A 22,201-nucleotide genomic window follows, 5' to 3' on the forward strand; every position below is an offset into this window, starting at 1 on the left:
CAGTGTTTATATCTTCTAAACATCATTGGAATGATTGATTATTTTGTTTGTTGCTACATGTCTGTATATTATACTTTAAACATGCTGCATTCATTCTATGTAAACCAGAAGTTAGGAAACTATGGAAAGAAATATACAAATAGAAGCTTTTCTTCACCTTATATTCAAATGGCTTCATACAGCGGCTACAGGTACTTATAGTAATGGGACAGGAAAGTACTGAATGATCAAGAGGAACAGGAATCTCAACACTCTGCCTCAAATTCAGTAATAACGCAGATCGCCCCACCAACAGCTCAGTGAATTGACCTTGTGAGCAATTGAGTAATGTAAATCACAGATTTCCAGTGCCCAGTGCTTACTGAACTACTGAATGTTGGGATAGGTGTGCAAGAAATCATTTGAAGCATCTCAAGGTTGAAAGGGAAAAAAAAACAGCACTGGGATAAAAACGCTTTAAAGCAACGTCTGCCTGGAATGTACATGGAGGGAAATGCAGGGTCAGGCTCGACTGTAATGTATTCCCTCCTCTTTGGCAAGGTTAAATAATCTGCCAGCACTCACTGTCAAGACTCAAAAGACAAATGGCCACTTGAATGAAGTGCCAAAATACATATGCACTCCAAAGAGGAGGGGGAAGAACTGCTTGGTTCCTGAGGAGTTTTAAAAAAAGGAAACAAACAAGGACAAGGTACAGAACACAGGGCTTATTAGCTTATTAGATGGATCTTAGAATAAAACCTAATTGACAGAGGAGTAACCTCCTGTACCAGCCTTGTGCTATAGTTGCCATCAGTCATAATGCCAGTGATCACGTTTAGAATTCACTTCTACCTTAAACTGTCTGCATAGGGGATTTACAAGGATCTGGTGAATAAAACATTTGTTATTTTGTTGAGTGGAACGAACTGAGAAGGGCCCCAAATCAAACTCAGTTACTGAACATCAACTTGTGTCTTGGTGAACAATGACATTGCTACTTCTTTCAAGAGAACCAGGCTACAAAGTATGTGAATGGTCATTAGGACAAAATGGAACTGGGGTTGGTGACAATGCCCCCACAGTCCACCTGGGGTCACGTATCACTACGTTTGCTTGTCTCATCAGAATGGCCGAGTGAAATATCACAGAGCTGATAGCATGCACAGCATCTTACCCCAGTATGAGAAAACAAGAAATTCAAGAATGGTGCAAAGAGGAACAAAAACAGATATTCTGAACACTGCTGCTTCATCCGTTGACACGTTCCGCTTTGGTCTTTTCGCTATGATGTTCAATTACAATCAAAAAGCAAACTAATTTTCATTCCGATTCTCATTCGCTGAAGTACATATTCCCACATTTGGGAACGTTGCCATCAACAACCATGTCTTCCAAGATAAACAGCACCAGTGTTTGAACTAACATTCGATAGGATCTTCAAAGCAATTAGCAGATCTTGGATGCACAAGACTAGAATATCATTTTGAATGACTGATGTACAATAAGCGATATGGGGAAAGAACAGTCTCCCTGAGCTTTTACACCTGCAACTTTGGCACAATGTAGATCAGTTAATTTGCACTCATTAGTAACAGTCTGCTTTTCCAGATATAAATTCATTCTTTATATATGCTGCAGCTGCTTTTGAACATGTTGCTTACCTAAGGAGATTTTCTGCTATGCAATCAGAAGTTTGAAAAACGTTACCTTTTGTGAGTTCTAGACAGGAAAGCTTCCTGAGCCTCTTGATCAATCTTTGCTGTGAATCGAAAAAGACAGCAATTAATAACATGGTCAAAAAGTCAACTTTAAATACTTTCAGACCAGAAAAGTTAAAGGAATCTGATGTTATTTTTACTGATTTTAAAAATCAAATCAAAGTTAACTTTGACTCAACTATGATCAATGAGAATGGTGCCTAAGAATCTCAGACAAATTCAACAAATGAAATTTAGGGGGAGGGGTTGTAGAACTAGGATCTCTTGTTCTGGATCACAGACATTTTTTTTGAAGCTTAACCATTAAGCAAGTTAAGTACCAGGTACAAAATATGAACATTATATCAGATTTTATAAGCCTCTTCAGAAAAATCAATGGAAAAACATTGTCTGGCTGTTTGTTGAACAGGGAGCTTAGAATAAACGTTCACCTACACATTTTTCCCCTCGAAAAATCAATTCCTTTTAATACAAAGGAAAACAAAGCACAACTGGATTGAGTCAAATTTGGCTTGATTTGATCCTGCCAAGGATTATCAAGTTGTACTAATTTAGGTGCATTATCCTATTATTATTCCAACTTTATGTCCCAAGTTCCACTTCAGACTGTATGAGATTCTTATTATTAAGGCATTGAAAGCTCTAATTCAAAACTGCCCAGGACGGTCTCATACAGGCTTCAAATGTAGAGTTCAAATTAACCCAGAATTCAAAAACAATAGCTAATGGAATTCTGCAAAGACTGCTTGTATCCATTGCAGATAATTCAGCCTGGAGTTTGGAATGATGATTGCTCAGCAATTGTAGAAGCAACTTGATTCTAATTCTTGTTTTATGGCTTTCCTGGTTGTTGAATAACTAATATTGACAGCACACAAAGAAAACATATTCCAACCTGTGTTTATTAGTAGAACTATATCAGGTCATGACTGCTGCTACAGGACTTAAGTCTCTTGCTGATGGTTCTCCCATCATTTCATGTAGCAGGCAAAACAGAGAAAAGATCCCATCAACTTCAACACCATGGTCGGGGAAAAAAACACAACAAGTGTGGCCCAGATCAAAAATAGTCGTTGCTACAACATAGCTCTGAAACACGTGCTTTGGGATACATGGGTATCCCGATGCACTGGTTACAGAGGGTTTGCCCAGGGTGTTTAAACTTCAGCTACATAATTAGCCTAAAAAGTAGAACCCTCTGCATAACACTTCCTGGTTAACTATCCAGGTAAGTAAATACAAATAAAAAACTGTTTTAACACTTGGTTAACAATAAAGCGGACACTTCCTGTTGAACAACCACTTTCTTCATGATGCACCTGAATGGGTCACATGCTCTGACACTACACACCCACTGATATACTATCCTACCCTCTCACCCAATCCTCTGACCCCTTACACATCTACCCAACAATGTCACTGACCTGCCACCCTATAGGCTCACCCAATACCTGGCCTGACAAGCTTACCCATTTACCAAAAGCTCTTTACCTTCTCTCGGCAGCTTGTCAAAGTTCCTCTGGGACCTTTAAAACCCACAAGACAGCAGTTACTGTTGTGAAGAGTGTCTTTGGTTTGGCCTCCAAATACTGAACTGTGCTGAAAGCCTCCCTGATCAAGTACTCTCTCTCTGTTTTGGGCCTTTTGAGAAACAGAGATTCAGGCTAGAAACTGAGGATTATGGGTCAGCCAGCCAACTAGAAATCCCATTCCTCAGAAGATTTTGGTCCAGAGTTGTGCTTGCAGAAAATGTTAATATTGTCAAAAGACAAGGAGCAACCATATTTGTCACAGAATAAGCAGAAAGATTGTGTTTAAAACTTCCACTTATCTTCCTTGCTGGCCAAGGGGAAAATTCCCTCATTTCTAGGATTTCTGCATGATTGACGTCTTCAACTCCAGATTACCATTCCAGTAAAGCTCGTCTGCAACCCCTAGGTCCTTCCTAAGGTATGGCTCTCATGACTGAATAAAATTTTAAAGTGACTCAACTTGTGGTTTAGAGACAGTTAAGAAAACCTTCTGTATTCTTTTCATTATCAATCATGAGAAGGATGCCAAATATTTTTAAAACTATAGTTTCAATCTCTCCAGGGCCCTTCAAAGACTTGTCCATGGAAATCTTCAGGTTTTTTTCATGCCCGAATCAGACTTAAAATTGCACCAGTTTATATTCTCACTTCTTTTCCTTACTAAACAAATCACTGCATCGTTTCCTTTGTTCATTGGGATGTGGGGCATCACTGGCTGAGCCAGCATATACTGCCCATCCCATGTGCTCCTAAAAAAAAATGGTGGTGAGCTGCTTGCCAATATCATTTGGTAAAGGTGGGTCCATAACAGCACAAAGGAGTTCCAAGACTGGCCCAGCGACACTAAAGGAATGCTGATATATTTCCAAATCAGAACAGTGACTGGATTGAAAGGGAACTTGCAAGTGACAGCATTCCCACCCATCTGCTGCCCAAGGCTCTGTCATTCATGACCATTGCCATCTAGAAAGTGGCACTTTTGAAATGCCACTGAATTTCAGTGTCCAAAGTGTCCAAGACAGAGAAAATAGATAAATCCAAGCCCTTTTGAGAAGTACGATGTAAGGAATGGCGATATTAGGGAACTTCAGTTAGCTAAACAGAAACATATCAGAGAATAGTTACAAACCCAGAGGGCGACTTGGCTCATGTCGGAGGTGACTCTTCGAAAGGAACAATTCACTTCATGCCAGTCTCCCAACTTTCTCCATAGCCCTTCGTACTCCTTTATCAGGAAACAGTTCAGTTTCCATTTGGATACCTCGATTAAGCCTGCCTTCACTGCACACTCAGGATCGTAACCCCTTGCTGGGTAAAATTATTATTTCTCATGTTAACACAGTTTCTTTTGTAAATACCTTAAATCTGTGCCTTTTTGTCCTGGATTTTGCGATATCAATATTGTCCAAACCTTTTATACCCCTCAAAACCTTCATTTATGGAAAACAGCTCTAACTTCTCTGGAACAGAAACAAAGTTGCTGGAAAAGTTCAGCAGGTCCAGCAGCACCTGCAAAGAAAAACAAAAAGTGTTAACGTTTCAGGTTCGGTGGTGACCCTTCCTCAGTACCCTTCTGAGGAAAGGTCACTGAACCCAAAACATTAACTGTTTTTTCCTTCACAAATGCTGCCAGAGTTAGCACTTTGGGGTCAGTGACCCTTTCTTTGAAGGGACCCAAAATGTTAACACTTTTTTAAACCCCTTCACAGTTGCTGCCAGACCTGTTGCAACTTTGTTTTCATTCCTGATTTACAGCATCTGCAGTTCTTCCCGTTTTATTCAGCTCCAAAATCTCCATTCTTTCCAGGTAGCTGAGGCCCACCATCCCGTAAAATGATACATATGGTATTCTTTTGTACAGCTTCTAATGACTTCACATCCTTCTTGACAAGGAGATGCCCTGAAACAGACAATATTCTAGTAAAGAATTCTAGTTCAGCTCCAACAGGTTTAACTCTACCTTCAAGCAGGAAGTGCTGGGGTCCTCTCAATCCTTGAGCTCTACTATGAATATTCTTTCAGTCCAAAAACCATCCACTAACCATTACTATTTCACTTAGTTAATTTTCTACACATTTTTTGTGCTCATGTTCCTTTTATTCAAAGAACCTGAAGTTTGCTTGCGTCTATTGTGCAGTGTTCTTTCCAATGCCTTCCGGAAGGCAATGTACGCATCAACAGCAGTACCCTCACCAATCCTTTCAGTTACTTCATCAAAAACAAACTCCAGCAAATTAATTAAACATGGTTTGTCCTTAACTAATCCATTTTGGCATTGATTAATTAATTCACATTTGCTCAAGTGACTTATGATTTCTTTTCGCCTCCCGAAATATCCTTTTTGCAAAGCTGCCCAAAGTTATATCAACTGGCCTGCAGTTACTGGGTTTATCCTATTTGCTGTGAACCAGTTCTCAGGCAACACTGTGGAGAGTCAGGAAGATAGGAAAAAATATGGCTAAAAACTCCACAATCTCAACTCTCACTTTCCTCATAATTCTAAGGTATATCACATTCATTGACGTTGCCTTATCAGATTTAAGCACAGACAACCTCTCCGACCTGCTTCATCAATTTTAAACTCACTTAATATCCGAAATACCTCCTATTACACCAGTGTATACAGTACTTCCTTCCTTGATAAAGACAGATGCAACTGCATGATTTATTAACACCTCTGCTATGCACATTGACACCTATAGCCTAAATCTCCTCCAGGATTCTGATTTGGCTCTAAATAATAAAACAGCGGTAAAAGGAAATATAATGTGCCTTTAGAAGCCTTCAGAATTTCATTTTATGTCGGGGTCAGACTCTAAACTTTCTCTATTTCTCTCATTTGCTTTTGCACTCCCTATTCAGCCTGGTTCTCCGTTATGTAAACTATTTGACATCTGTCATAAGCACACTTCCTTCCTCCGTCGTCATGCAGCGTGTAGGATTTTTGTGCTCTACATTTCCCCTTTGTTGGAATATATGTTGGCTGTGCTCTGTTTTAAAGGCAACATCAGTTAAATGCTGGTCTCCCAATATTTGATTGTAACTTCAGTCAGGTTGATTCTTGCTTGTAAGTTGCCTTTCCCACAGTTACTACTTTAATTGTTCCTTGTCCTTTTTCATAGCCAACCTAAGCCTGATGATAGAATGATCATTGGCCCATAAATGTTCCCCTTCTGATACCGGACTTACTTGGTTCACCTCATTCCAAAAGAATGCAGTTTAATCGTGCCTTCATTCCTGCTGGACTGGAGACATAATGCTGTAGATAATTCTTCTGAATGCATTCTAGGAATCATCAATTCTCTGTCCTTTATATTGCTATTATCCAAATTTACAGTTAGAAGTTAAAGTCCATTACAAATATTAGAATTTTTGTACACTTCTGCAAATTCCTTCCAAACTGTTCTCTCTGCATCTTCCTATTAGCTCTGACCTACAGACTACAGCAGGCAGCGCAAATGCACCTCTATGTCCCTTTGCTTGAGGTGCATATATATTCTGTCTATTACCCAAGAATTTCTCTGCAGCAATGCAATATCTTCTTTACTGAATACTGCCATCAAGTGCTGCCCGTTCGGAATGCCCAGTTGGGATAATTTGGCAATATAAGCAGAAGACAGGCAGGGTATATTCTTAAAGAGTATAGCCTGATACTAAACCTGGGTGGTTTGACAAGTTGAAACTGAAGGATGGTTCAGATTGTTTGACTGCAAAAAGTGGTATAAAGGTATTTACACTTGGGGGGGGAAAAGTGATAGCAGGGTGTCAGCAACAGTTACCAAATGCTGGGTTTTAGGCTTTGAAGTCGAAAGTTCAAGGATTAACAAGAATTAGACACTCCAGGATGGTCAATTAGCATTTCTATCTAGATACAAGGACTACACGCTTCATGATACATGGAGATGACAGCAGAGGAAGCTATTGTAAAGATAAAATTACAGGCTCTCCTTAAAGAAAGACCACTATCATAAAAATTTCTTTTTCAAAAATCTGCCTAGATCAAGGGCAAGGGAAGCAGCCAGATGTCATAATCACCTTTGTGGTCACTGCACAGGAATGTTTCCCCCCCCCCCCCCCACCTCCCACTTAAATTTGCTCAATTCAAACTATGGCACATTAAAACAAGTCTGGAAGTTTTGGCTCACTGACGCAAAATGGTGTGTTTCTGGAAAAATAAAAATTCACCTTGCAAGAGTATGATAAGATTGCAAGTTACCAGACTCAAAGAAAATGATGGGAATAAACCCTCTAGAAATCAACATCATGCTGGATTAATTGAGAGAACTGAATGGTTACATAAAAGGAGATACAAACATAAGTTTTCATGTTGGATTAGGAAAAATTGTGATAGGCTGCCTTTCTGTTAGTGCAAGTTGGTCAATAGCTTTTTTCTGTAGCTATTTGTTGCTGCAAATTATTTTACTGCATTATTCTTTCAGCTGTAAGCTGCAAGTTAGAGTACTTGTTATAGACAGTTTTAGTGTCTCTGGGGATTATGAAACTACAAGATGATGTTGGAGTACCTGGGTTATCCATGTTATCCTTGAAACAAATACAGAAATGGCCCAATTGATGTCAACAAGCTTATACCAGGTTTAGATAGGCAGGAAATGAAAAGATGTTCCATTACATAACGTTACAAGGCACACACCAAGTTAACAAGATAACAAAGTATGAAGCTGGATGAACACAGCAGGCCAAGCAGCATCTTCGGAGCAGAAAAGCTGATGTTTTGGGCCTAGAGCCTTCATCCAGCTTCACGTTTTGTTATCTTGGACTCTCCAGCATCTGCAGTTCCCATTGTCTCTCTCACCAAGTTAACACTTTGGGCAAGAGATATAAGGAAGATGTGTGGAAGAGCGCTTTTTAATGTAGCAAATGGAATTTAGAGTCTAAACAGGTAGTGGAAGGAGAGGATGATCAAAGATTTCAAAAAGGGTATTGGATTGGTACTTGAGAAATAAAACTGCAGTGTTACTGGAATGAGGAAAGGATATGGGATTGGTTGGATGGTTCTACAGATGGCTGGCCACCGGATAGGCTGAAATGTTCTCCTTCTGTGCCACATGACAAAGCAACAATTCACAAAACAATTAAATCTACTTCATTTAAAAAAAGGTCGTAAAGGGCCAGTTATTCACCTTATTTACAATGATACCAATTTGCTTTAAAAATGAAATTGGAAATAGGAAAAAGGAACTCTCGGAATTTCACTGATTAGCAAAGATATTTTAAAAAACAGCTATGATGTTCGCCCATATGGAGCCATGGTGAAACGTCACCCGAAGGATACCATTCCATTTGTATAGGACTCCCTCCTTACTGAAGGCTCATTCTAGTACAGGTTTATGCTGACCGATTCTAAACGCCAAAGGACAACACTGCTCCAAGGTCACCTTGAAAAATTGCCAATTTCCCAACTGCTGTAGTTTGGACGTGCCAGTTCCTGTCTGGGAGCTGAAGATTTCACAATCACTCAAATTCTGAATGAACCAGACCAAAATTAATAAAAAGTAGCAAATTGAGTAATGAGCTGCAATGTGTGAAATCTTGCCAGATAATTAATTCAATACATCATGCATTTGGGCCAAGGAGCACGCTCCTGTTCAGATGTCGATACTAACATCAGTCCTTCTCTTTCCAGAAACACTGCTAATTGTCTCAAACATCATTATATAATCCAGCCCAACTGCCTATCCTGGCAGTATTTTTTGGGTGGAGCTTAAAAAGCTTAACCTGATCTCATTTTTATCACTCTTAACTTCCTAAGTTTCAAAAATCTTGAGCCTCCAGTTATTTCAGTTTCTGGCAATGCCTTTGTGGTATTTCCAATTCATATGCTAATATCTACTCAAAATTTAACATCATTTGCAGCAGACGTAATAACCCATTAAAATTCCTCAAAGACATTCTCAGTCCTGAAATGATTACTGCAGGCTATGCCCGCCTGTTGTCAATAGCTAACAACAGCTGTAATTGCTGGTTCTGTCTTCACTCTAAAGGCATTGCCTTGTGTTGTCTGCCCACCTCCGTGACTAAAGCGGTTTCCTTAAAGCCGTGTTTCTCAGAGTCATCTGTGGGTCACAGCTCCTCCAGGTGGTTCATGGCTGGTTCAAACACAAGTCACTTAATGTGCTACACCATGGTCAAAGCTATGAGGAGAACAAGCCAGATGCTCAACTCCACCACATACACGATAGCACAATGCTAGCCTGACTCCCATATGTGCGGCACGCATTGCCGCAGTTTGAGCAATGGTCTAGGTTTCTAAGTAAGATTCAGTTTACTGTGAAAACTCTGACATCGCAGTACGATGAGAGACTCACACGGGACTGAAAACAGCCAGTTGAAGAACAAAACTGACATGAGAATGAAGCTCTCCAGCTTGAAAGCAGACATCACCTCACTGGGTCTCTTCAAATGTTAATGCCTATTGATTCTCATGGGATTTCCTTTTGCAGTGGCACATTAACTATTGGCTAGGACTGATGGTTGATCCATGGGATCTTTTGCCTTGCTTAAGCAGTTATGCAAATTAAAAGTCTTGAAAATCAGGGTAGGTGTAAAGGGGTTGTTTTCCCTTGTGGAACAGTCCAGAACCTGAAGTCATAACCTCAGAGTAGGGGACCTCCCAGCTAGGATGGAAAAGGGGAAGAATTTCTCTTCTCAGAGGGTAGTGAATCTGTTGAATTCTTTACCGTAGAGGGCTGGGTCATTAAGTAAAAATCTGTATCTCGATTTTGAACATAATCAATGAGAGTGTCAAGTATTACAAGTAAAGACAGGAAAGTAGAGTTGAGGATCATCAGATCAGCCTTAATCTCACTGAATGGCAGGGCAGACTTGATGGGCCAAATGGCCTCCATCAATTCCTACATCTTGTGGTCTTAAACACAAGGATTGTGGCTTCTTGTATTTGTGTTAGCACCTCTTAATTTGAATAGATGCTGCAATGTAATTGCCATACAGCATGAGGGGTAAAAAACTCTTACAGAAGCAACCGGCTAAATACAGGAGTTAGATATAAAAAGAACTGAGGTGCACAATTCAAACACTGGGTCAGATTCTTTTTCTTCTCATTTCAGAGAAAAATGTGATTTTTGTTCAGCAGATGCCAGTTTGTTTGATTACCATGTGGCGGAGATGAATTCTCAGACTGATACACAGCCAGCGAAATTAAAAGTAACAAATGCAACCAGCCTGGACTGCATTCAGTCATAAAGAGTGAAGGATACAGAAACCCCGACACTGGACTTGCTGGCTTTCCATCTAGTGGATAACACGGTATTGCAACAGAGTAAATTTAGTTAGTAAGAAGCTTGAAGTGAGCATGTGACATCTTCATTTTGATTCACTTGCCCTCGTGACAGGGGTCAAAGGGCAAATTTGCACCCCTAACTCCTTCAAAAGTCCAGGACAATTCAATCATAGGAAAGACCAACTAGAGAGAAGTCACCCATGTGAATGTAGAGAGCTGTTCCTCCTACTGCAGGCTAGCTCACTCGTGCTTGTTGCTGATAGATTCATTAGAGATTAGAGGAACAAAGCCATTGTTGGGGGTGGGAGGTCTAAAATTTAATTCAGCAATCCTAGGATATCAAAGTACTGGTCCTACCCACCCCAACATTTTGAATGTTTTTCAAGTCAAGCCAGGTCAATAAATCTCATTTGTCAGTTTGACTGTTTTTCCCCTTCTGGGTGGTGACAGCGAACTGGGCTTTTGCCTTGTGCTATACCTTTTGCTCGGTCAGTGGAAGATCGCAGGCAGAAACAGTGTCATCAACTAGGGGAAGGGGAGGAAGAGGCTGAAAGAGATGTGGCCTGGAAACAAGAAGCTGAAAGAGGAATGGAAGGGGTCTTGAGGAGAAGAGGTAGAGTGCTGTTCTGGTGTCCTAGCCCGCACTTTCCCTTCAGAAGTACACTACATCTGTGTCAACCACTTTTGAATGCTTCCAAGGTGTCAAATGTTATCCAGTCTATGACACACATTTCCCCCAATATTAAACCGACAGGAAACACTGTGCAAAGGATATATGGCACCACCACTATTGAAAAGTACAGGGAGGCAATGGAGTAGTAGCGTTGTCACTGGACTAATAAGCCAGCTATTCAGGCTTGGGGGGCATGGGTTTTAATCCCATCATGGCAGACAGTAAAATGTGAAGTAGATTAACAAATTTGAAATAAAAAAATCTACTCTAACAGTAATCACGAAACCATCATTTGTTGCAAACACTCATTAATATTCTTTAAAGGGGAGGAGAATTTGCCATCGTCCCCCATCTGCACTACATGTGACTCCAGACACACAGCGAAGTGGCTCATCATGATCTACCCTCTGAAACAGCACAGCCAGTCACATAGTTTGAGGGAAATTAAGGACGGGCGACAAATGCATGCCTTGTCAGCTACACCCACATCCCGTGAAAGAATAAAGGATGCAGTCACTCCTGTACTTGGCAATACTCGGTTACTGGCAAGGAACCTGAAACACTTCAGTCCACACTACCAAAAAGGAGAGCATGCTATTTGTTTGTGAAACTGGGTCTCCCTGAGGTGAGGGTTAAGTAATTCCCAGTTGATACTCCATTGCAGATCGGGAACACAAAGACTTTTTAAAAATGGTTTTCCTGAAGGATTCCAGTGTCAACATTTCAGTAGGCAATATTATCTGGTCATAAGTATACAATATGCTTTTGTCTCTAATGAAGGCTGGGATCAGAGGCACTTGATAGCTGTCCTGAAGTCATTAGTTCTGGTAGCCAATTCACTCCATTCAATTTTGTATTGAAAATATTTTGTGGAACTCTGTCAAGCTGGCAACGGCTTCAATGATATAAACAATGCCACACACAGGCCATTCATCTCGCTAAACCACTTAAATGATTTGTGGCGCACCATACATGTTTTATGTTTAGACTCAGTAAGCCAGAACCCCCATGAATTTTGGATCCAACAAATATCAGCAGGAAAACAGTATTCCTCACCACAAATAGACTTGTGCAAAAATAAAAGTTTACACATTCTTTTGGACAGGATCTCCCTTCTCTGTTTTCTTGGGAGGGGTTTGATGATTTAAACTCTCGAATGGCGCAGAGGCTGCTCAGAAGTGGAGCACACTTCCTTTTCAATTAGATGGGGTTCTCCAACATTTGTCTCCCTTTTTTTGGGAGGTGTTAGCAGAGCAATTGGACATCAGAAGGGTAACAGTCTGCAGAGACTGAGGAAATCCTTGCTTTCCAATTGGAAACCTTGCCTGGCCAAACTCGTAGTGGAATAAAGTGGGGCTACTTAGAGTCTGGATTGGGATTTCACCCTCAGCTGCTGAGTCAAAGATGGTGCAAATACAGTTCTGGTACTTGCACAAACTTGGCAGAATTCCTTTCACTAGCTCCTGCAAGTGACATGGAATCAAAAAGAAAAGAAAAGCAACCTCCATCCACCAAATTCATCAGCCAGGTTGGCTAGACAGCAACAATAAAAATTTATACATCTGGCCTGGACAAAATTAAACTCTCCAAGCTACTTCACATGGAGCATTACAAAACAAAACCTGACAGAGTCGGAAAAGCTTGGAGAGTAAACAGAGAGAGACAAGACCATAAAGGGCTTTGAAAAAAAGAATATTAAAAGTCATCATGTTGCTGACCAGAAGCCAACATAAGTCAATGTGCAGTAACAGAGAAGAGGGTTAAGATGGAGCTGCACTACTTTGGGTAACTTGAGGTTAACAAAGCAAGAATGCGGGTACTAATTACATGGATGTGTTCATGAGTGTCAGTTCACCCAAATACACTGTCTGGTCCATAAACATCTATAATGGCTTCTATCGATTACATGTTTTATTATTACTTTTAATGAGCTGTATCTTTACAAAACTGGCTGACAGAACTTGTCATGAGGCATCTACATGCAGGAGGTTCAGAGGTTTGCTCATCTTTGGATCCAATATTGCTTGAGTATCCCAAAGATGGTGCAAGGCAATTTGTGTAGCACGATTTTGAGTAACTTTAAGTGAGTTTTTATTTGTTGTAGCGAGATACAGTAAAGTCTTATTTTGTGCGCTATACAGGCAGATCATATCATACAAAGTGCATAGCAGCAGAACAAAGTGAGGAATACAGTGTTACAAATCACAGAGAAGTGCAGACAGAGTGGGACCGAGTCAAAGGTCTGATAACAGATGTGAAGAAGCTGTTCTTCAATCTATTCATAGATGTATTCAAACTTCTTTATCTTCTGCCTGATGGAAGAGGGTGGAAGTGAGTATAACCAGGGTGGGAGGGGTATTTGATCATGCAAGGTGCTTTCCCAAAGTAGTGGTAAGTATAGCTGGAGTCAAATGCATGGAAGGCTGGTTTGCATGATGAACTGGACTGCGTTCTGATGATCTCCCCCACAACTGCCTCCAAGCTAACAGTCCCCTAGAACCGCACAGCTTGCTTCTACCTCCTTCTAAAAATCCACAAGACTGCCCATGCAGACCCATTATTTCAGCCTCCCCCTGCCCCAAATCTCTTACCTTGACTCAGTCTTTTCCCCCGGTCCAGTCTATGCTCACGTACATCATGACTCGTCTGATGTTTTGTGCCAGTTTCACGGGTCCCAGTTTGCAGGATCCAGAGCCCTCCTCTTCACCATGGGCGTGCAATGCCTTTTCATGTCCAACCCCTACCAAAACAGTCTCAGGGCTCTTCCTGGACAAAGGCCTGAACCGCCCCCGCTCACACCCCCCATCTCCACTTGGCTGACCTCATCTTCACCCTCTTTAGGTCAAAGGGGTGGGCCATTGGTACCCACGTGAACCCCAGTTATGCCTGTCTGGTTATGGGGAACATGAAATATTTCTTGTTTTGGCTCTATTTCAGCTCCTATCCACAACTTCTTCTCTGATACAGCAAACGATATATCACTGGTACTGTTTCTCTCTCTCATCAGAATTGAGAAAGGTCATAGATAATGCTTCCAAATTCCACCCTGCCCACACTTTCACCTGGTCTATCTCTGGTTCCTCCCTTCCCTTCATCGACATCTGTTTCCATTTCTGGCGACAGACTGGCCACTAATATCTGCAATAAACTCACTGATTCCCACATCCTCACACCCTGCTTCCTGTAAAGACTCCATTCCATTCTCCCAGTTTCTCAGTCTCTGTCACATATGTTCCAATGAGGCCAGCTTCAACAAGGGAGCCTCCAAAATGCCCACTTTTGTCCTCAACTGAGGATTCCCCAGCACCAATGTTGAAAGGGCCCTTAACTGAGTCCAACCCATCTCCCACACTTCTGCCCTCAACCCTTCCCTTCCCTCCCACAACAGTGGCAGAGTTCCCTTGTCCTTACCTACCATTCCACCAGCATCCACATTCACAAGAACATGAGCTGCCATTTCCACCACCTCCTCCCTCCCCAGTCTCCAAGGGCCCAGACATACCTTCCCGGTAAAGCAACACTTTGCCTGTATTTCGGACAATCTAGTCTACTGCAGTCACTGCTCACAATGTGGTCTCCTTTACATTGTGGAATCAAAGCACAGACTCCGTGATTACTTCACAGAACATCTATGTTTTGCCCGCAAAAAAGATCCCGAGCTACCTGGTGCTTGCCACTTTTACACACCCTGTCCCCTGACCAATATCTGTGTCTCGGGTTTGCTGTTGTGTTCCAGCGAAGCTCAGCACAAGCAGAAGAACAACAACTCATTGTCCGCTTGAGGACCCTGCAACCCTCTGGGCTTGATATCGAGTTCAATCATTCTAGGGCCCAAACTCTCCCATGTCCTAGCCCCGTACCCTGCAGACCAGGCCTTGTTATCACATAGCCATTTCATAACCTGTTGTTAGTGACTAACAGCGTCTAGTGTCCATTCACAGCTCCTAGCCAGATTGTAGTCAACTCCTTTGTCTATCCAACTGTTGTTCTCTCTTTCGGCTGTATCCCCACCTGTTTACACCTTAACCCCCCAAAATCCTATTCTTTCTTCTGCATAGAAATTGACATTTTCCTGGCTGCCATTGGTTCTGAAGAAGGGTCACTGGACCCAAACGTTAACTGATTTTTCTCCATAGATGCTGCCAGATCTGTCGAGCTTTTCCAGCAACTTGTTTTTGTTCAGTAGTTGTGCAAATGCTACCTCAGGTTAAAACTCAACCAAGGAATTTAAGGACTTTTTTAAATGGCCTATTCATGATCTTCCTTTGTGTACAAGAGGCACTTCCTATTTTATATATGCATAAATTATGCCCTTTCCATTCTTTTTCTCATGGATAATAATCAGCAAAAATTCTCCATTTCACTTTAAATAAAAATATGTTGCAATTAGATCCTTAATTTTCACTAGCATGACATTTTGATTGAAGTGTGATGCGGCTGCACTCTAAAAACAATTTAAAAATCATGGTCACAAACAAACAGGGAGATTAAAGCGAAGGCAACCTATTCACCCCTCATCTGGTCATAACAGGGCAGTTGATCCAGAATTAATTAATCCAGAAATGAGAATGCAGTTAAGTTGTCAGCATACATCGAGGAGGAATCAATACAGAATCCCAAGAAGCTGGTTATTGTCAGGAGATCATTCATCTCAGTCATAGGGCATCACTGTTGGAGTTTGTCAAGGTGGATATTTTCTAATCAACCTGTCCAGGGATGCTATTACACACATTAAAGCAGTTGAGGCTTGAATCAGAACCTCTTGACTCAGTGGTAGGGTCGCTGTTACTACACAAGAGCGCTCGAGGTTTAGAAGGTAAATACTGTCCTACTGGACATTTCTACAGCAGGTGGGTCTTTAACTTAGACCATGTATAATGTTCTCAAATCAGTATAACAATAGTGTGAACCTCTGTCACCAAATGGAAGGTATGCATTTGCCTTTGTGGGATAAAGAGATGACCCGTTTTCTGCAAGAGGTTTAAAAGTACCTAAATGCTACAGGCATTAGCATACTCATTACTGAATCTCCACAATCAAACTATTCATCAAAAATGCAGCCAGAACCATTTCACCAAACAAGCTCAGCAACTGAAGGATAACATTAAACCAACAGGAGACTTTTGAATTAGTTCCGAGTGCACAGGAAGGCCAAACTCCAATATTCTATCAAGGCTGAATGCCAAGTAAAGGAGCATCTGTTTTGGGTATTTGCCCTTGCATTCAGTTAGAATGGTGATTAGGTCGAATCAAAGATGAAACATTATTTTTTGATGCCTATTTAGGTTATGTCTGGAAGAAGACAGTAAGTACAAATGCACTAAGTATTTTTTGACTGCAAAGTGCCTTGGGACATGTTACTGTGATACAAGTACTATAGGAATGCTAGTTACTGTTGTGAATGACTTCCAGGAATCAATTATAGTTATTTCTGTTGTCTTGATTTTAGACTAAGTTATCTTTAATACTGTTGAACAAGTTGAATGTATTAGATATGCAATTTCTGAAAGTTACAATTATAGGAATATAAGATGAGGAGAGGGGCATCTCACATCTTGAGCCTGTCCACCATTCAATGAGATTATAGCTGATCTGCAGTATAGCTCCACATTATCCATCTTCGGTAGATATTCCTTAATATTTTTGGTTGACAAAAAATCCAACAATCTCAGATTTTACATTAACAAGACTTCTGGCATCAATTGTTGTTTGTGGACAGAATTCTGAACCTCTACCACACTGATGCACTGACAAATTTCTGAAAGTTCTGGTTCTAATTTTTCAACTATGCCTCTCCTCCTTCCCAGACTTCCCCAGGCAACAGAAATCATTTCTCCATATTCACCTATCTGTCCTCCTTAATATGTTGAAAACTTTGATCAAATTACTTTCTAGGAATAAATTCCTAGTTTGTCATCTCTCATCAGTTAACCCTTGAAGACCAGACACCATTTTGCATTACACCAAGATCAATTTAGTGGAGGAGGCTTGGAAGAAGAAAACATTGTTTCCTGGAAAAAAGGCCACTTAGAATTAGTTAGATCCTAGCTCTGTTGATTGCAGTGGCTTGGCTTAGCTCATTCTACATTGCATAATGGTAGCATATGCTTGAGCTATAGATTTATTAATATTTAAATGAAAAACTGTTCATGCAGTGTTTTTAAAAGGGGTAATTCCATCTGCAAACAGTAAAATTTGATCTCCACATACTGAGAAGTAGAAAATGCTACATTCGAAGTATTCACGCTGCTTGCCAATTTCAAGTTGCCGCACAGATGAGAAATAATCACAAATTAAAACACTGGACAATTGAGTTTCTGAGCCAATTAACTTGGTGTTTGTTGTATTTTGTAATTCATCTGCAGTTTCCAATGAACAGATCGGATTTCTTTCTAAGAGTAAATTGCATGGCAAAAGCAACCTGGGACTAATATAATGCCATGTTTATTTCTGCCTGACAAACATCATTAATGATGTAAGCTTGATTTAGATTCTTTTTAATCTGGCAGAAGGAAATTACTAAAATACAAATACAACTGGTAGAATTTCATTATTGAAATACAATGAGGGTTTCAGCAAAACAATTAAATTAACTAAATATGTGGAAGAGACAGATGAAGAGCTATCAACATGACTCAGACTTGGATACAGATTTAATTTGAAAACAAATCAGAATAATGGAACAAGCTAACTATATGCCTTATAACCACTGTCAAAACTTGTCTCTTTTAGGATTATATACATTTTAGTTTACCACAAACTGAAAATCCTATAAAGAACTTTTCTCAAGGGTTGGTCACAAATTTAAGGCAACTGGCAAAGACACCAGAGGCGAGATGAAGAGAATTTTTTTTAAGAAAGGTATGTAGGTTGTTATTATCAGAAGTACACTGCTTGAAAGGTAGTGCAAGCAGACTGAATAATATCTTGCCTAAGGAAATTCAGTAAACACTTGTCTCAAGGGTAAGGATCTAATTGAATAGTTCATTCACAGGTACAGTGGAATGAATGGCTGTCTGCATTGTAGAATTTTAGTTATGTTGGCTTCTCTTGAGCAATCAAAGATTCTTGAAGTAAACATTTGCTTAGATGAATACACAAAAGGGCACTGGAGATTCAGAACTGAAGAGACACAACAGGCAAAAAAGGCAAAACAACATAGCAGAGAATCTAGTCAATAAGCTTTGGGTCAAGTCTAACCAATCACAGATTATCTTTTTTAGGTTTTGGCATCTGTTTTCAACTTAATTTCAAAATGGCTGAACCAGAACCCAAATTATCCCTGTGATCAGAGATAATGGGAACTACAGATGCTGGAGAATCCAAGATAACAAAGTGTTGGGCTGGATGAACACAGCAGACCAAGCAGCATCTTAGGAGCACAAAAACTGGCCTTTCGGGCCCAGACCCTTCATCAGAAAAGGGTCTAGGCCCGAAACGTCAGCTTTTGTGCTCCTAAGATGCTGCTTGGCCCGCTGTGTTCATCCAGCCCCACACTTTGTTATTTCAAATTATCCCTCCAATTTATCTCCCACATAACATTTCCACCTTGGTAATTTCAGGTAGAATGGAGAGTTCACTCAGTAACCCAGACCATGCTTTGCTTTCAAGCTACTGTAAAATTAGTCAATTGACATAATCAGCCATTATCATAGAGATAGTGCATTTACTGCACACACAAATAGACACTTTGGCTAATTATGCCTGCACCATTAATCAAATATCTATCTATTCAAATCCCATTTTCCAGCACTCCAATCAGTGACACAGTGTTCAAGTTGACAAATTCTGCAATATAAACCATTAGAACAAAAGCATGCAAAATCTAGCCTTAGTTACCCTAACATTTTGATGACTATTTAAGTATCCATTATTTTAACATTATTTTACTAAGAACGGGGTAACTCAAAGCTTCAGTTTTGTTTTAGCTTCAGATAGCATTGAGGGGGGTATTGTTTTCTCATTATTATTTCTGTTGTATCCTTCATGTTCTTTATTCAGACACTTTAAAGATTCTCCACTCCATAAAAACCTTCTCTTGGCTGCAAAGGCAACACAGGTGGCTAAAACTGTGTCTATGGCCAGCATAGGGATTGGAGTATGTTGACTACACATCTTGACAATTCATAAATGCACGGTGCATTGCATGTTATGGTCCGTCACAAAACCTGCATTCTCTGAACAGTCTAAGTTGTTGATTTTCTTAGTCAGCTTTCCTAGTGACAACTGTAACTGGTCAAGTATCATGGTTCAGTTTGAACAGGCGGAAGTATTGGTTGAGAAAAATATGTGAAGGCCAGTCCACCACAATGTATGTAAACAATTCTGTCCTGCAGATTCAAAGTAAGGCTTCAGCTGCGACACAGGGCACAATGATACAAAATTCGTAATGGGTCCTCAGATGCACAGACTGGATGTGAGCTGTCATGTGGTGGAACAAAATGAGTAACTTAAATCATCTCGCATTAACATCAAGCGTCAACCAGCAATGTCCACTTTGCAGTTGAAATTTTACAAACACTTTCTTGTTGATATTGACAATGTAAGCCTCCCACTTGGAATATAATTCAACAATGCTGTGAAGAGCAGTCAGCATTAAGAGCAGGCACACTTCAAATCACTAGAGGTTTCATTGTCTCTATTTCAGTAGAACTGGTGCATAGCACAGCCAACTGGCTATTCTCTTCTTAGTACCATTTCAACATTCTAGGAATAATTCACCTCACAATTTCATAGTCAGGATAGGGTCTAAAGCCTTGCACATTAAATCATTATAAAGAGAGAGATATGATAAGAAGAAGAAAGGAAATATCATAGTGGCAATGTTAAAAAAACCTATTTACTAAGATGAACTGAGGGTTAGATACATTAGGAAATATTGACCAGGCTGCAGAGTGTTTCTCCAGAAAATAGTAGGTTTGAGGAGTGATTTATAAAAGATAAATTCAGGTCAGAAAGGCATGTTGATGATGTTTCCATTTACAAAGGGGAAAGCAAAGTTAGGTGTCAAGTTCTGTGGGGCCACTAGCAAATGAAACAGGAAAACTAGAAAGAAAATTTATCCAAGCCTGAAACGTACTACCACAAAGTGAATTTAAAGTGGCTCATGAACTCACGACAGTGAAAGGGAATAGAAAGTACTCTGATCAGGTTCAGTGAAAAGGTCACTAGGAAGCTCAAATGGAACTGATGTATCAAGTGATCCATTTCTGCACCAGTCATTCCATGTAATTTTACATTTACAAGCATAACCTGCTGCTTAAATGCTACATAAACACGTCATGGAGCCCAGGAGGGGTTCTGGCAGGTGGCAAGGCGTACACCCCATTTATGGGGAATGTTTGTTCAACACTAGAGTGGAAGTTAGTCGTTAGGACACAGAGTAAATAGAACTTTTCAATACATCTATTTGATGATCAACTGAGTCTGGGAGACACTGTCCGCAATAGATACAGAAAGCATTGATATGCAGCACAGATATCCATCAGCTTCAGGATCTAACTTCCTTAAAGAAAGCAGCACATTACTTTCTAATAGTAGGCAGGCCGAAATGGGCTAACTATTAGTCTCTTCATTCATAGAGAAAAATATACAATCTCACTTGTCTCTTAACCAACCTCAGTAGCAGAAATTGATTCTCATGAATGGGACGGTCCAAATGAGTGTAATTGTCAATCAAGTGGCTAACCGCAAACAGGAAATTTCAGTGAACAACTGGAATCATTTGTTGTGCGCACAGTTCTAAAGTACAATTAATTGGGACATTGTATTGCTTCCTTGCTGCATTACTAAATGTTAGTGGGTAATAACCACCATTTAACAAATTCATGTTTTCATGGACAGGGAAGGTGAACACTAAAATTGCTGTTTCCAAAGAGTCAGATTTATCTTGTAAAAATATTAAATTAAAACAATAAATATCCCCATTGGAATTCTCTCATTATTTAAATTTTGTTTTCCATTTTATATTATCATTTTCCACTTCTACATCTGAAGAATCGCAAATTACATTTTAAATAGAGATTATGACATGTGAAATGATGGACACTGCTGTACTGCTAATTTGTTATTTAGCAGGTTCATCACCTGTTCTGGCTGAATAAACTCCTGCACAGCATTTGTGCATTCAGAGAACTAGGCCATTTTGAAGAAAAATATTCTGGGCTTCACTCTGCAAAATGTAGGCTATTATAATCTGATATGATAAAAATTAATTTGGATATCGGCAAGCAGTGATTCATCTATCATAACAAGGTAAAACACTTAGCAAATAATAGTTCAGGCCACGTGTTGTCCTATAACTAACGCATGCATACATCACATTAAGCTTGAAATCAACAGATATGTGCTCCAGTTGTCTAAACTTGGTACAATATCACAAAAACAATAATTAAACTGATTTTGTATACTGGAATGCACACAAAGTGCAAAAACGCTTAGATCACAATGTTTAACTAAAGCATGTTTTACACACGTTTGATTTTATTCACAGAATTTCAAAAAGCAAATGAGCTAAACTCATTAATAATTAGTCTCCGGCCAAAGCTTCCAAGAAGTCAAATTTTGAAAGATCTGGTGAATTACAAAAATTAGAAACATTCAAAGCCATGGATTAGATGATTAGAACTTGCTAAAAATATTCTGCTGTATTGAGCTGGGTTCAGAAGTAAAGTCAGAGCAAGTGTGAAAGATAATATTAAAGAATAACAGAATTCCATTCTCTTCCAAACAGGAATCCAATCTGGCCAATGGAGTGTTGAGAAAAGTGTGCTCGTAGGGTAGAAATGCGGTCTACAGCAATGGGATTTAAAGAAATATTATTTGCTTTGACATGAAAAGCTACATATCTAAATTATGCATTTCTCCTTAGAGGTGAGAAAAGGTGACAGGTGAAGGAGATGGGTAATCCAAATTGAAGCCAGTGTCATTTATTTCTGTTGGCTATGTGAATAATCTAGTTTATAACATCACAGCCAATTCGTACACAATTCAAATAGTTAGTCAATTGTTGATATGATTCTATGATTCATTTCAGGGA

General features: G+C 39.9%; 1 protein-coding gene across 6 annotated transcripts in view; it reads right to left on the reverse strand.

Moving 5' to 3' along the window:
• fmn2b (formin 2b) overlaps nucleotides 1-22,201 on the reverse strand; it is a 479,083-nt gene that overhangs the window by 104,587 nt on the left and 352,295 nt on the right. For all 6 annotated transcript variants that reach the window (XM_059648647.1, XM_048536693.2, XM_059648646.1 and 3 more), the window contains one exon: nucleotides 1,690-1,741. In XM_059648647.1, the coding sequence (XP_059504630.1) occupies nucleotides 1,690-1,741 (52 nt within the window). The remainder of the gene's footprint in view (nucleotides 1-1,689; nucleotides 1,742-22,201) is intronic.

This window comes from Stegostoma tigrinum, chromosome 9, assembly GCF_030684315.1.
Source record: "Stegostoma tigrinum isolate sSteTig4 chromosome 9, sSteTig4.hap1, whole genome shotgun sequence".
Classification (NCBI taxonomy): domain Eukaryota; kingdom Metazoa; phylum Chordata; class Chondrichthyes; order Orectolobiformes; family Stegostomatidae; genus Stegostoma; species Stegostoma tigrinum.